We start from the raw sequence: 14,170 nt of genomic DNA, 5'->3' as shown, positions 1-14,170 counted from the left end.
TAAATATTGTTTGATCCACAATGAACATACTTGGTTTTCTGATGCTTTTTTAAAGAGCTGTCAGAAATAGATACATAAAAAGTCTGAAGGAAAGGCTGTAGGACAGATAATGAAGACATGGGTATCTATGATTTGGTTCTTACTCCCATATGAGAGACAAAATCTTTGTGGTTTTTAGTTTTTTTAATCAGGAGGTTCTTGGATCTGGCAGACTCATTCCTCTAAGCATTGATGTTTTATTGTGTTAAACATTTTCTCTGGAGCAAGAACTGTAACAGACTTGTCCTACCTGCCAGTGATAGGTAGACACCAGGCTAGAGAGTGGTTAAAGCTCTCTGGTTTCATTTGCTTGCCCACTGAAATTTCCCTGTCAATCAACAGCAAGTTAATGCGGTGTTTTCTGCTTTTACCCTGTTTTTCTCGTTTCAACTGATTTTCCTTTCTTCCCTTGTCTTCTCACACCCCTGCCCCCCACCTCTGCCTCAGCCCAGCTGGATCTCACTTTTGTGCACTTTTTGGTTTCCTACCTGGAAGTATTCCACTCTTCCAGCTGTCCCCCACCTTTCTTTTGCCCTCCAGAGGCACCTTTCCACATCTTTCCCTCTTTCTTCACACTCCTGATGCTCTCTCCACCTGATCTTTCTACAGATGGTTGCTTTAAATGGTTTTCTTGATTCTCTCCCAATGTCTCAGTCTCCTTCTGTTGCCACATATTCTTGGAAGCTGTGCTACACAAAAAAAAAGGCAAGAAAAAATTACTTTCTACAGCTAGAGACGAAGAGAAGTTGTTTAGCTAGAACTACAAGAAAAATGGTGCTTTTTCTGAGGATTCCTGTAACAGGCTTGAAGAACAGACATAGCCTTCTCAAACACTCCAGCACTTGGCATAGCAGCACCATGAGATGTGGCCCCATCCATTTTACAGATACAGCATTAAATAATCATTATTTTAATTTGTACTGTATCTTTCAGACGTAAGTCACACTGACAAGCAGAACAAGACTCTTTAATGTGCATACTTTCTGCTGAACAGTGCTTTAAAATGGTAATAGAACACATGCTTTTCATTTAGAAGATTCTGTATTTTACAATCCAGCTCCCTGATTCACTGCTCATCAACTTTTTCAGCCCATTACTTACATAGCTGCATAACAGTAGGTGTTCTGGAATCCATGGCTGCATCTCATTTGAGAAACAAAAGATGGGCTGTAACTGTGGATAAAGACCCTCTTGAACTAGAAGTATTAGGCTACCAAGAATGGGCAGCATGAAGAAAACTATCTAATTTCCTTTATCAAACACTGTCCACTACTAGTCTACAAAAACTGCCAGTGTGCTTCTGCAGTAGGGACCAGAGGAGCTGGGTATGGACTGAGAATTCACACTTGCTCGTATCTTAGCTGTCATCTCGCCATGCTTGTCTCCAGACAAAATGCCACAAAGCCAGGGGCTGTATCAGAGGGTTTGTCATTCACATTCACATTCTGAAAGCAGCATCTAATCTTCGCCTTGATTTGTATTTCAAAGCTTACAGACTGGACCTCCTGGATTTCCTTACCCAGTATGTTTATAAAGGCACCAGGAGGGGGTTTTTTGTATACTAAAGTTAAATATTTCACAGACTGGGATTTCAGGCTTGCTGTTCTGGCACATCAAGAAAGTGTATTTCTCTTGAAGGACATGCATGTCTGCAGGTCCTGAGGGTGGGTGCAAAGAGCACAGAAATCTCTTTTACTGTGATGTCTTGTCTTCCCACGTCTGAGGAAGAACTGTTCTTTGGCAGAAATTACCCAAGTCTCTGCAGTGGATCCCCTAACAAATCCAAATGAAAAGAAAACTTAGAATAGAAGATAGATTTTTGGGTCTTTCACTATCTCCAGGAATTGTGAAGTAAATTTTTTTTCCTCAGGAAGTGCTTTTGTCACAGAGAAATTAACTGAAAATGAGATTTTCTTCTCAGGAGAGAAGGAATAAATGCATGGCAAAATACCAATAGTTTGGACAAGACATTTGTACCTGGACCACTTTTTACTCCTACTGAATCACTCCTACTAAATGTGAATGTCTCAAGCATTTATGGAAGAAGACTGTAATTTGTGCTTCTTTGCCCAAACCAAAATGAATTTTCATAGAAGACAAAAGATTAACACACTAGTTGTCTTCAGCCACATTATCTGTAAGTTTATTTTTGTGGAGTGGAAAACAGATCGGATTTTTTCTGAAACTTGCCCAGGGAAATGCCCTAATTTTGTTTGTTTATTCTTAAGGGATAAGTGCTGGGTTTTATAGGCTGAAGTAACTTGAAATAAATATAGGTCTTGGTGTTGGCATCATAATCCTCCATGAAGACCACTAATCCACCCCAATAAATTTCATTAAGTATACCGTGTCTCATATTTAAAGGAAGAGCCGCTATAACTTCATTAGAAAAACATCATTTCATTCAAGACAACAAGTGCTTGCTTATTTTTGAGGCCCTGCTGCAGCTGCAGGCAGGGAGCAGACACTCCTCTGGGCACTCACGTGCTTGCTGCAGGTCGGTCCCACTCGTCGTCACTCAGCCCCGGATCATGGAATGGGTGGCTCCGCGGTTTGCCTGGAGGGGACAAACTGCCCTGCTTGGGACTCCTCCATTCATAGGTGTTGAAGTTGTATCCTGAAGCCTGATAGGTGTGTCCTAAAAAGATGAATTACTAATTTGCAGCAATGCATATGCTGAAATGACAGGAAAGGACACCTCTGAAGCTGGCTTCTCAGGAACTGTTGAATTTGTCATTGTTACCTTATTTTTTTCTGTAGCCAGCTTATTTGACCTAGATTATGCCTGGATTTATGTATGCTCTAGAGTTTCTCTTGTGAAAGTCCTCCGAAAGCAAAATCTTAAATATATCTAACACTGTTCTCCTACTGTTTATGTCTCAGCTGCTTCTATATTTAGCTCTAGATACTGCCACAATTTATCAACTTCCAATTCAACATCCTAGATTGAACAGCAGTAAATAAATCACATGTTATGGATGTGTTAAATATGTGTTAACAGGGTCACATGCAACATGTCCAAAATTAAAGGTAAGTTATTGAGAAAACTGCTTCAGATGTATTGAAAAAAGTTTCCAAAAATATATTAAAAAATCACATGAACTTGGCTTTTCATGTGCCCTTTTGTTAAGGCTCTGAGAGCTCAGGAAAGGCCTGTCTCACAATGGGCACACATTCCCAGAACCAATATACACCATCTCTGTCACCCATTTCTAAGTGTCTCCATGCTGTCTAAGTGGCATCACATGGCTTTTAGACCTGCAGAATTTATTTCTGGGCGCTTTTATCATACTAGCAAAGCAGGTATTACTTCAATACTACTTCTTTAACTGAAACCAGGTGTAAGTTGAATTCCAAGTAGGAAGCAGCTTCCAAGTGATGTATCAAGAAGAACACATGGATCAATGGGTCACAAGCTGATGCTGATCTAGTAAGCAAAATCCATTATGGTAGAACTGATATACATAATATATACACATTATATATAGATGTATGTATGTGTGCATGTATGTATGTACACACACACACACACACACATATATAACACATATATATGTAATATACTGCACCTTGATATGTTACATTTTAGCTCTGTAGTTGGTGGTTTTTGATGTGCATATTGGATTAGGAAGTGTTATTTTGTTGATGACTATTATCACTGCTGCCACCCCTCTAAAGAGGGTAATTTGCTTCCATAAATCAGTCGAGACCCGTCTCCCTCAAATGTGTAACTACAGAGCTGTGAGCATTTTCCAGCAATCTGGCAGATATTAACACAGTCCCACATTCTAGGAAAGGTATTGGTTGGGAAATGTGACTGCTGTGTGGTGAAGGCTCCAGATTAGTAAACAGACACATAAGACAAAGGTACAAAATGAGGTATTAATTCAAGGAGAGAAAAGACAGTTTATACCAGCATTAAATTGGTAATTAATAGGATAAAGCATTATCTGGTGCTGCAGAACCATCCCCCAAACTCCTCAACTTGCTCAGTCTGTGCTTATTGCCAAGAAGGGCTTGGAGCAAAGCCAAACTCAGCTTGATGGGTCAAGGCAGAATGAACTTTTATAGAAATTGGGGGCCACCACAACATCAAGGGATAAAGGCACAAATCTGTTTGCACTCAGGCTGTTTAGCAGAGGTGCCATGTGTACAGCCAAGTCTGGGCTGGTTTTTTCAAGGGAGTTTAAAAAAATCTGCCTTGAGATACTGGTTCAGCTTTGGCACAGAATCCAAATCATCAGGACTTTGGAAAGCCTTCTGGGCCTCAGTCCTTTCCACAGCTCAACAATTTGCTCCAAATACATTCAATTCATCCAGAAAATGAGAATTACCATCCTGGCACTTATTCAGCAATAGCTCTCCTTAGAACTATCAAAAATACCAGAAGAAAATCTAATATAACTTATTTTGGTAAACTGACCAACACAGTTAAGGAAAGGGGTCAAATTCATCCAAATTCCAACTCCAATGGAAAAGTTATTTGAGGTAAGGATCTATCTGTACAAATACCTCCCAGATAATGGGAATACATGCTTTACTATGGAAAGAAACATTTTTAAAAGAGTTAAATAAAACACTGAAGTTGTGTGTAAGTTACTTTTCTTGTCATCAAGAATATTACAAGATGTCTATATCCTTCACTGCCTAAATAAACGTGTTACAAACTGAAATTATTTGAAAATCCTATATAGAACAATAGTCAGAGAGAGGTGAATAAATTATCATTATAGAAAATCATGTCTTTAAACGGAATGATTGTTTTTGACAGCTGAGAGTTAGGTGTTAATACTGCAGGAATGAGGAAGAAGCAAAAGATTTACAAATTATAGGCAATGACTAATGTTGCCCTTGAGCAGTTTATAATAAATCTGTTGTCATTTAAAAATTAATGCATATGGGCATCAAACTCATGAACATCTCCCAAGTGTTCTGTGCCTTGCATTGATCTGTACTTGAAGGATAAACTCATTTAGTTGTGGATGAGCTATGGACCAAGCTATTCAGATGTCAGTAAAGCTAACAAAAGCCTGTTAATGTATTGATAAATGCTTTGCAACACATCACATCCTCATGAAAGAATGAATCTGAGGCCAGCCAAGTGCAAGAAATCATGCTGCCTGCCGAGATGTGTGGTCATAATGAGACAGCAGCACATTATAAAGTATAGGGTTAAAAGTTAGTAGAGATTAAAAAGTTCTACTTAGGGCAAAGGAAGGTCAGCCATGAAGGCCATCAATCCTGCCTTAAATGTCGATTGTATTTGTGACAGTACCTTGATTTCCAAAGCTGGTATCAATACCAGAGCCATCCCATGACTCCACTGCGCTGTCGACACTCGGGACTGCAGTGCAATACATGTCCGAGAGCTTGCCAGATTTCTGTGCAGCAGAGCTTTCATCTTCAGCATCGCTCAGCTCACTCACGTGACCCACAGGCACAGAAAATTTCTTGGGACTGGTAGCTGAGTAGGATTATATAAAAAAAAGGAGTTGATCCTTGCTTTACTGCAGTTCTGAGAATCTGGTTTTTACTCCTGACACCAAGCTTTTCCATGGATGGGCTAATGCTTGTTAATCTGCAGTAACACGTGCATTAAGGACCATGGATGGTACCCTTGGCCACACTCACCATCTGTTTGCTTCTTGATTTTCAAGGTGACAGTTTCTCCTGCCATCTGTAACAAATGAATGGCTTCACTCAAAGGTTTTCCTTTCAGACTGCTACTATTTATTGCTAGGATTCTGTCTCCTATGTGAATTGCCCCAGTCCTACAATAAGAGAGAGAAATAAAACATTGAGAAGAGAGTGTAAAAGGCAACAAGGCAATTTCTTTGCATTTTGGAGCATTAAAGTTTCATCTCCCTTTCTTTTATTTTGCTTTTATTGCTGTGTCACAGAGTAATTCTTTTGTTAGAAATGCTTAAAGCAAGTCACCTTTGTTGTAGTGACAATAGCAGAGCTGAGGCATGATGTGGATTTCTGTGTTACTGTGACAGCTGAGTTAATCACCTGTGGATGAAACTCAATGCAGCCCACCTGCTCAAGAGCAATCTCAGACAGCTTAGTAAGTCCTAAAATGAGTCAAGTTTCTAGAAGCTTCATAACATTAAAAAAAGCAGTGTAAGCAAGCAACTGGCTATTTCACAAACCTGGCCTTCAGGATGGGTCAATCAAGAAAAGAAAATAAATTATTTTTGTGTAAATGGTTCTGGCTGTGCACAGTATCATGTTTTGTGTGCTGTACCTTCTATCTGAAGCCACCACCAAAGGTGAAACCACCAAATTTCAAAGACTCAACCAATCTGAGAAATAACAGGTGACAGAAATCCTGATCATATTCATAATTCTCTATCACATACCATGAGGAGCATTTCTGCTCCTCTGATAATGCTTCCTATGGTGTATGTAAGTGCAAATGCAGATGCAGAGGCAGATAAGTGTATGATGAGTTCAGATGAACTTGCTCATATGACGTGCTTTCTTTACTTATTGTACCACACATCACTATTGGTTTTTAAACACTGCTAAAATGTTCCTGTTCCTGCTCAGTTTGATTGATCAGGTTTTCTTTGGTGATCTATAATAAGAATCACAATCCTCTGCCTTGTATAGTATGTACATCCTGCTCGTGCTCCTGGAGCTTGGCAATGATCAAAAAACAACAGCAAAAAGATGAACTCAGATTTGGAGAATTATTAAAAAATCAATTGCTAACCCATGAAAATCAGGGCTTTTAGGTAAACAAAACAAACCTCTACCTTGACAGAGAGAACATTAAAAATAATTTTCTTTCCGACTTACCTTTCAGCTAACCCCCCTTTCGTAAGGCTGGAAATGATTATGGGATCAAAGGGCTCTTCAGTACCAGAGATTGTAATTCCAAGAGGCCCACCATAGCGCTTGAGCTCAACGGTATAAATAATTGCTCCAGAGCTCTCCTGTTCATCTGCAATAAATGCCAAGGGGATGCAATTGGTTTCTTATGAAAGAAGGAATGAAAAAAATAGCATATTCAGTCTAGTGACTGGTAATCAAACAACATTATCAAAGGATCACATTTCAGATACAATTCTTAATCATATTCTACTGGATTATTTTCTAAAAAAAAAAATTACCTATTATGCAATTTTTTATTGTCAAAAGCTGAACACAAGTTGATAATTCTCCTCATTCTGTTAAGACTAAATTTTACTCTCTTTAAAATCTTTAGATCTCCTTTCCTATTAAACTAGAACTTTAGGCTATCTTGTTACAGAATCACAGATTGATTGAAGTTGAAAAGGATCTCTGGATGCCACCTTGTCGAACCTCCTTGGACAAGCAGGGCCAACTAAAGCTGCTTTCCCAGGGTTGTGTCCAGCTGGCTCTTGAATATCTCCATGGGTAGAAACCCCACAACCTCTCTGTACAACCTGTGCCAGTGTTTGGTCACTCTCAAAGTGTTTCCTGACACTAACAGAACCTCATGTGTTTCAGTTTTGTGTTCATTCCCTCTGGTCCTGCCACTGGGCACCACTGAGGAGAGCCTGGCTCTGTCTGCTTTACACCCTCCCTTCAGATATTTATACACCCTAAGAAGATTCCCCCTTTGAGCCTTCTCTTCTCCAGGCCAGGGGTCCTATCTCCCCCAGCCTCTTCTCAGAGGAGAGATGCTCTGGCCTCTTTGTTACCTGTGTGACCCTTTGCTGGACCTCATCCACTGTATGTCCATGTCTGTCATGTACTGGAGAGCCCATGGACTGGGCCCAGCACTCCAGAAATCCCTCTGCACTGCTGAGCAGCAGAGAAGCAGCACCTCCTTTGACCTGCTGGCCAGGCTCTGCCTCAGCAGATCAGGAGGCTGCTGTCCTTATTTGCCACAGTGTCACATTATTAAAGAAAAGGCAAGTTACTATTATGGTATAAATACTGATACTTATCTGTTTTTTGAACTGAAGTTATTTAAAATAAAGGTAATTCAAAAGTTAAACCCAAACCTTCTTCAAAGAATTCTGGGAAAAGTCAAAAGTCATTATAAGATGAGCAGCTGTATTTATAAAATAGTCCATGTTTTTGATGGACATGTTTTGAGTTTTTTAAACAGAATCAAAAGTATCTTCTCTATACTGAATTCTCAACTAAACAGTGAGTCCCTTAGATATTATTTAATGATATTGCATGAAGTGATTTGCATTATTTTGAACTTTTATGTCGCCAAACAATTATCAGAACTGGAAAAGAATCCATCACTGAGTAAACTTAAATACAATGTATTTCCTAAACAACACTCAATAGGCATTGAACCAACAAAATATGTGCCTGTATTTAAACAATACTCTTTACATATTATTAAAAAAGTCCTAACCACAGCAAGAGAGCAATCAACTGCAGCATCTTTGAGTTGTGAAGTAATATTTTAAAATTTAAAATGCCAGAATTCTCCTCAAATCAAAATAAATGCTTTCCTGCTCATGTTCTGATATTGGAATTCAGCCAGGACAACTGGTCTGGTGGACAAATTCTCTTAGATCTGTGGGTAATGACATTTTAAGCAGTTCAGTGAATGTGGAAAATGTCTAGGATGCACATTCCATAGATGTTAGTAGAACTAAAACAACTTAAAAAATTCAAATGTTATAATTCCTGTTCCTGTAGGAACAAGAATAGATAGAAAAAGTAGTAGATAGAAAAGCTTTCTATAGTAGATAGAAAAGCTTAGAAAGGGAAAAAACCCCCAAGCCTACATCACCAGCAAAGGCTCAAAGAGCTGAATGTGGTACTTTAGGCAGAACTGCAGGATCACTAATATCTTTGAAGCTACTTTGTTTCTTCCCTACTTTCAGAAAATTTAGCTCTTCAGCCCCCACCTTCCCCTTCCAATCTCTTCTATTTCCTCCTTGCTATCCATATACAGAAAAAGCTACACACAGAGAATCAAAGGAGAGAAGAATTAGTGGTGTTCATTCAGCAAAGAATACAGGGGCTTTTGTGCCTACCTGGGGCATTGCCATCAGTGTTTCGGAACAGTTCACATCGACTGCACTTTGTCTGATCTGCTCTTTCCAGAAGCACCCTGCTCCCCAGATGTCACTGGAAGCCCCTGTGTGGCACACAGTGGGCTAGCATGCAAGCTGCCACTGCACAGCAGAACAGCGGCAGCTTTGCTTGCTTAAAACATTTATGGAACAATCCCCTGGGATCTAATGCTGGGACTGTTCATCCAGATGTGGCATGGACACGGTACAAGAAAACACACCAAGCTAGCTGAAAATGTAATAGCCAGCACTTGCTAACAAGTGACACAACATTAACATTTCTCTGCTATAAACACACAGCGAATAAAAAGTTACTAACAATCAGCAGCCCTTCCACACGAGAGCTGGAAGTCTACAGATCTCAGTGAATGACTGGAAAGAAGACTGGTCCATTATGTCTGTTTTCTGGTTAGCTGCAAGTCAGAAAATTATTGGCAGAATGTTATGCTGAGCAGGATGTTGGAGCTATCCAAGAATAGGGCATCCATGTGGCCTGAATTCACCAGGAAGGCCAGCAAAGAATGGTGATATTCAAGAAAGGGAGCTAGCCATTAGGTTAATCAGGATTTAAGATTGTCCTCAGCTCGGGAAGCTGGCAAGAAGAAAAGGAAAGAGAAAAATTGCTGGACACATACCTCCATCTGGGGAGAAGATACAACTGAAGTACTATGGTTATGGGTATCATGTTTTTGAGATTTTCCATCTTTCTTTTCTTGTGATGCAATTCTTGTGGCTAATTCTTGGAAACCACATTTAATGAAAGTAGGTCCTCTGTGCTGCAGTGCTTCTGCTCTGCCCACTGGCCTCTTGCTCATCAGAATAACATCTGAGCAATGCAGTGACAAGGGCAAAGAGCAGCAGGACCTGGGGAGCACCTGACATGCATCACCCTGCTGTGGCTGCAGCTGCATGGTGGCTCAGAGGAACACAGCTCTGAGACCCCCACTCCCTGCCTCACCTTCCTCAAAAAAGCATGCAGTGAAAAATAAAAAGAAGTTTAAATCCTAATCTTATTCTGTGCTTTACGAAACATTTTGGAGTGCTCCATGCCTACTCATCAATCAGCATTAGGCTTTTATTTTCTCAGGGAATTCATTATTTTCCTCTGTTGAGTTTGAGCAGCACATTTCTTCTTTTGTGAGGAAAAAAACTTCCATAAGTAAATTAATGGCAAATGCACAAAGAATCATTTTAACTGAGATATACTTTTTATTACACCTTTTCTACTGTAATACCACTAAATATTTTTTCTTTAACATTTGAGCAGACACTCATTTTAAATTTCAAAGTACCTGAAATCTGCTATAAATACTTTCATTTACACTTTGACACTTAGTCAACTCTTACAAGAACAATTTGTACAAAGAATTTTTTAGTAGGTTTCTGAGTAGCTGTCTAATTACATTTGAATCTGTTCAGTTACACCAATCATGTCTGGATAAAACACTGTAGTTGTGTGAGAATCTTGATATAGATATATATCAAGCAATGTGAGTGTGTAAAAGAAAACTGTGGTAGAAGAATCCCACTGAGACTAAAATCTGTACCAGATACCATGGTATGCAATACCTAAGAGAGCAAAGATTTTATTTTCCATGAGTGGAGACCAAAATCCCCATTTCACTTACAGCAACAATTTGCACGAGGTACTAAATGTGGCTGCCTTTGCTCTGTACTATAATACTGAGAAGATACTTGGTTTGCTTTCAAAATCAATTAGGAGGGGGAAAGAAAAAGGAAAAGTGTCTTCTAGTGCAATTCTAAACAGCACTTCAACAGCTGCACCTAATTTCAAATAATAAAGTGTGGCAGGTTGTGCCTTTTTGCTGTGAGAATCTCTTTTTGTAAAGAGCTGAAGAGAAGTGAACCTCCAGTGTGTGCTTTTGTGTAACAGCGTAAATATAAACACAGGTAGTAATAGTAGTTATAACAAAGGAAGTAAGTAGTCTTACTTCCTTTGCCCTACAATGCATAACAGAACTCACTTTATTATCTCCAGGTAGAAATTCTGCTCTTATGTAATCCACAGTGTGGAAGACACAAGATTGTTATAGGTGTAGGTGTAGAAAATTATGGCAAGTCCATTATTCCATTGGGCTGATCAGACATGGCTCCTTCAGCAGATATCCAGCACAGATATCCAGCAGATATCCAACACTGTAATACTTTACAGTGTGTAAAGTACTACTAACCTTTGAGCATGTGAACAGTCGTACCAAAATCAAATTTTTAAGTTTATGAACAAAGTACACACTACACCACTTCGCTGGAGAACTGAAGCCTAGGGATCCATGCTTTGCTAACCATGATTCCAATTTTAAAAGCAGAGAAAATCCCAATACTCTGATAAGAAACAGATCAACTTTATATGGCTGTACCTGAGGGCCAATTAATTGTCTTCAGTGAACTGAAGACCTAATTTTGCAGTGCAGCTCCTGCAAGCAATATAGCGAGTGAGAAAATTCAACACTTTATATACCATTAAAATTCTTTTTAGGTGACATGTTCTGATTATCATTAGCATAAACCAGAAAATGTTCCAAAAAAACATTTCACTAAAATTGAAAAGAAATCCCCTGTGCTCTAGAAATCCTGAAAACCCACACGAATCTGCAATAGTCATTGCTAATACCAGAATTATCTTCGTCCTTGCGGATCTTTAACTTGACAAGGTCCTCGCAGTGCTGGAGGATCTGGACAGCATCTTCCATTGAGCAGTTGTCAAGTCGAATATTATCTATTGCCAGCAACTTATCACCCAGCTCCAGTGTCCCAGTTCTGCAAACAAGCAAACAAGCTTACATGAAACTCAAGTAACATTAAAAGAGAGGTATCTGGAAAGGTCTAAACGTTATTATAGAAACAAGATGGATTTTTAGAACAATTATTTCTTAATATGCCTTCTAACTTTGCACAAAAGTTCTTATTAAAAAAAAAAAGTGTACAGTCCCTTCACAGTCACTTACAAGCTCTCCGTTTAACTTGAATTTGGCTGGTTCCACACATAAACAGATTTTTATTGGGAACTCTTATGTCTTACCTGTGAGCAACACTTCCTTTCTTGATATCAGAAATAACCAGAGGGTCCCCTGGTTTTCTACTTGATGGAGCTGCAATAAAGAATATATACAGACATTTGGTTTTGTTTCTAGATATGCAGATGGACTAATTTTGACCACAAACTGATATACTTCATACACATTCTTTACTTGCATTATATTCCTCCCCTACCCCTAAATAATCTCAACTTCAGGTAAAAACAAGCACCAGCAGCATATTGGCAAGACTGGATACTCCTCAAACATTAAAAAATTTCAGAATTGTGGTGACTGGTACAAAGGGGACTTAGCCTGATAAGTCTGAATTCTGGGTTAGACCAGGACTGAGCCATGTGAAGACATCTCAGGACAGCTCCAGTGATCTATCATAAAATGCTGCACAGCTGTAACACATAAGGAAGACTTCTTGTCATTACAATCTTTCAGTGCAACTACTAATGGTGATCTTCTGCCAGAACAAATCCTGTAATACCATATCCCTGACCAACAGAGCTGCTCTGGCAAAATATCTACAGTGGGCTAGTCCATATTCCTTCCATCCACTTCTGTCCCATCCAGTGCTTAAGGCAGAGGTATGAAGGTAATGTGCCCGGGTGAGAAGGAGGAATCCACTTCCAATAAAGGAGATGTGTGGACAGTGGCCACACACCCTACTGGGCTGATACACTCTAAGCATGTTTGCAGGGGTGTAGCTTACAGCACACTGATGTTTGCTTCACTGTAACTCACTGCTTCCTCTGAAACAACCTGTGCCTCTTTTGAGGAGAGTAACCTTGCCCCACTGTACTGCTGCTGCACCTTAAGAATTGTGGACTTTTCCCAACTTTGGACTGTGGATGCCTACTGGAAGCTCTGCAATTCCAGTCAGTTTAGTGAAACTCCCACCACTCCTCTCCTTGCACACTTATTTCTTTTTGGAAGACTCTGACATTAATGGTCAATTTTTCTATCTGCCCCTCATGGTTAAAAACATGATCTGTTCTTCAACACCAGGCATTGCAATTCTTTACCAGCTTGTGCAAAAGTATTTGACAAGTTTCCCTAGGTCAGGAAATTTGCTCTGTAATTTTGCTTGACCTTTAGCTGCCTAGGAAGCAGTTAAATACACCAGAGGAAGACAACAGTGATCACTATCTACTTCCAGAGGACTGTTTCTTGGAGTGGCTTCACTGAATGCATTGTTTTGGAGGTTCATCCCTTTGCTGACACAAGACTGCACTGTAGATCTGATATGGCAAGCAGTTGCCTTAGAATCTGAGGGTGAGGAGGACACATTGTGTCCACATTAGACATCTGTGTGGCACATGCTGTCTACCTCTGGGAGGAATGTCACCTACAGCTGCTCTGCCCAGGAGGTGCTCCATGTGGCGAACACAGACAGACTTTTGGGACTGTTAACAAAGATTGTGCTGATAATAAAACATTGCCATGTGGTATAATGCTCTCAGCTCTCCTGAAAACACTAATTAGTTTTAGACATTTAGTGTTCTTCAACTGCCCCACACCATTCCTCTCTGTGAACTGAGCCCCTGCATCCTTTCACAGAAGGTACGTTTCCAGCAGGCTCCCATGCCTGAACTGACAATCACCAAAAAGCTCCCCTTATTGGAGGATCACCTACAAAATCCTGATGTCAGTTACTTTAGCAGCTCATGAATCTTCTCTTTGATGCAAAATGACAGATCTTCACCTACAGCAACCACATGGTAAATTAATAATGACATTTCCAACACAATATGCTAACAGGTCCTGTTAACCTTAGCTGCCCTGGCTGAGACAGCCTTCGAATGTCCAAAGGAACAGCTCAAGAACTGCTAAAGAGCCATATTTCAAATGCAATGTGAAAGTCTAGAAGACAGACAAACAAGGACTTTGAAGAATTTTTAGGAATTTGTCTAAACCAGCATGCTTTCAGGAAATGATTATGTTGCAATATAGAGAACAGTAATTAACTTTTTGCAAGATATGTTATTTTCGTAGCTTGTTTCTCATACTTTCATGTCATCGGTCAAATATATAACAACTCCATAATTTACTTGAATCCTTTGGGTTTGT

General features: G+C 39.7%; 1 protein-coding gene across 3 annotated transcripts in view; it reads right to left on the bottom strand.

Annotated features, from left to right (window-relative positions):
• The window catches only part of GRIP1 (glutamate receptor interacting protein 1), a 307,820-nt gene that overhangs the window by 14,222 nt on the left and 279,428 nt on the right, over positions 1 to 14,170 (bottom strand). For all 3 annotated transcript variants that reach the window (XM_059846957.1, XM_059846958.1, XM_059846959.1), the window contains 7 exons: positions 12,097 to 12,166; positions 11,689 to 11,834; positions 6,844 to 6,988; positions 5,671 to 5,810; positions 5,315 to 5,503; positions 2,524 to 2,677; positions 528 to 728 (listed from right to left, as the gene is read on the bottom strand). In XM_059846957.1, coding sequence (XP_059702940.1) covers positions 528 to 728; positions 2,524 to 2,677; positions 5,315 to 5,503; positions 5,671 to 5,810; positions 6,844 to 6,988; positions 11,689 to 11,834; positions 12,097 to 12,166 — 1,045 coding nt within the window. The remainder of the gene's footprint in view (positions 1 to 527; positions 729 to 2,523; positions 2,678 to 5,314; positions 5,504 to 5,670; positions 5,811 to 6,843; positions 6,989 to 11,688; positions 11,835 to 12,096; positions 12,167 to 14,170) is intronic.

This window comes from Haemorhous mexicanus, chromosome 5 (genome assembly GCF_027477595.1).
Source record: "Haemorhous mexicanus isolate bHaeMex1 chromosome 5, bHaeMex1.pri, whole genome shotgun sequence".
Taxonomy (NCBI): Eukaryota; Metazoa; Chordata; class Aves; order Passeriformes; family Fringillidae; genus Haemorhous; species Haemorhous mexicanus.
This window is presented reverse-complemented; position numbering and strand designations above follow the sequence as displayed.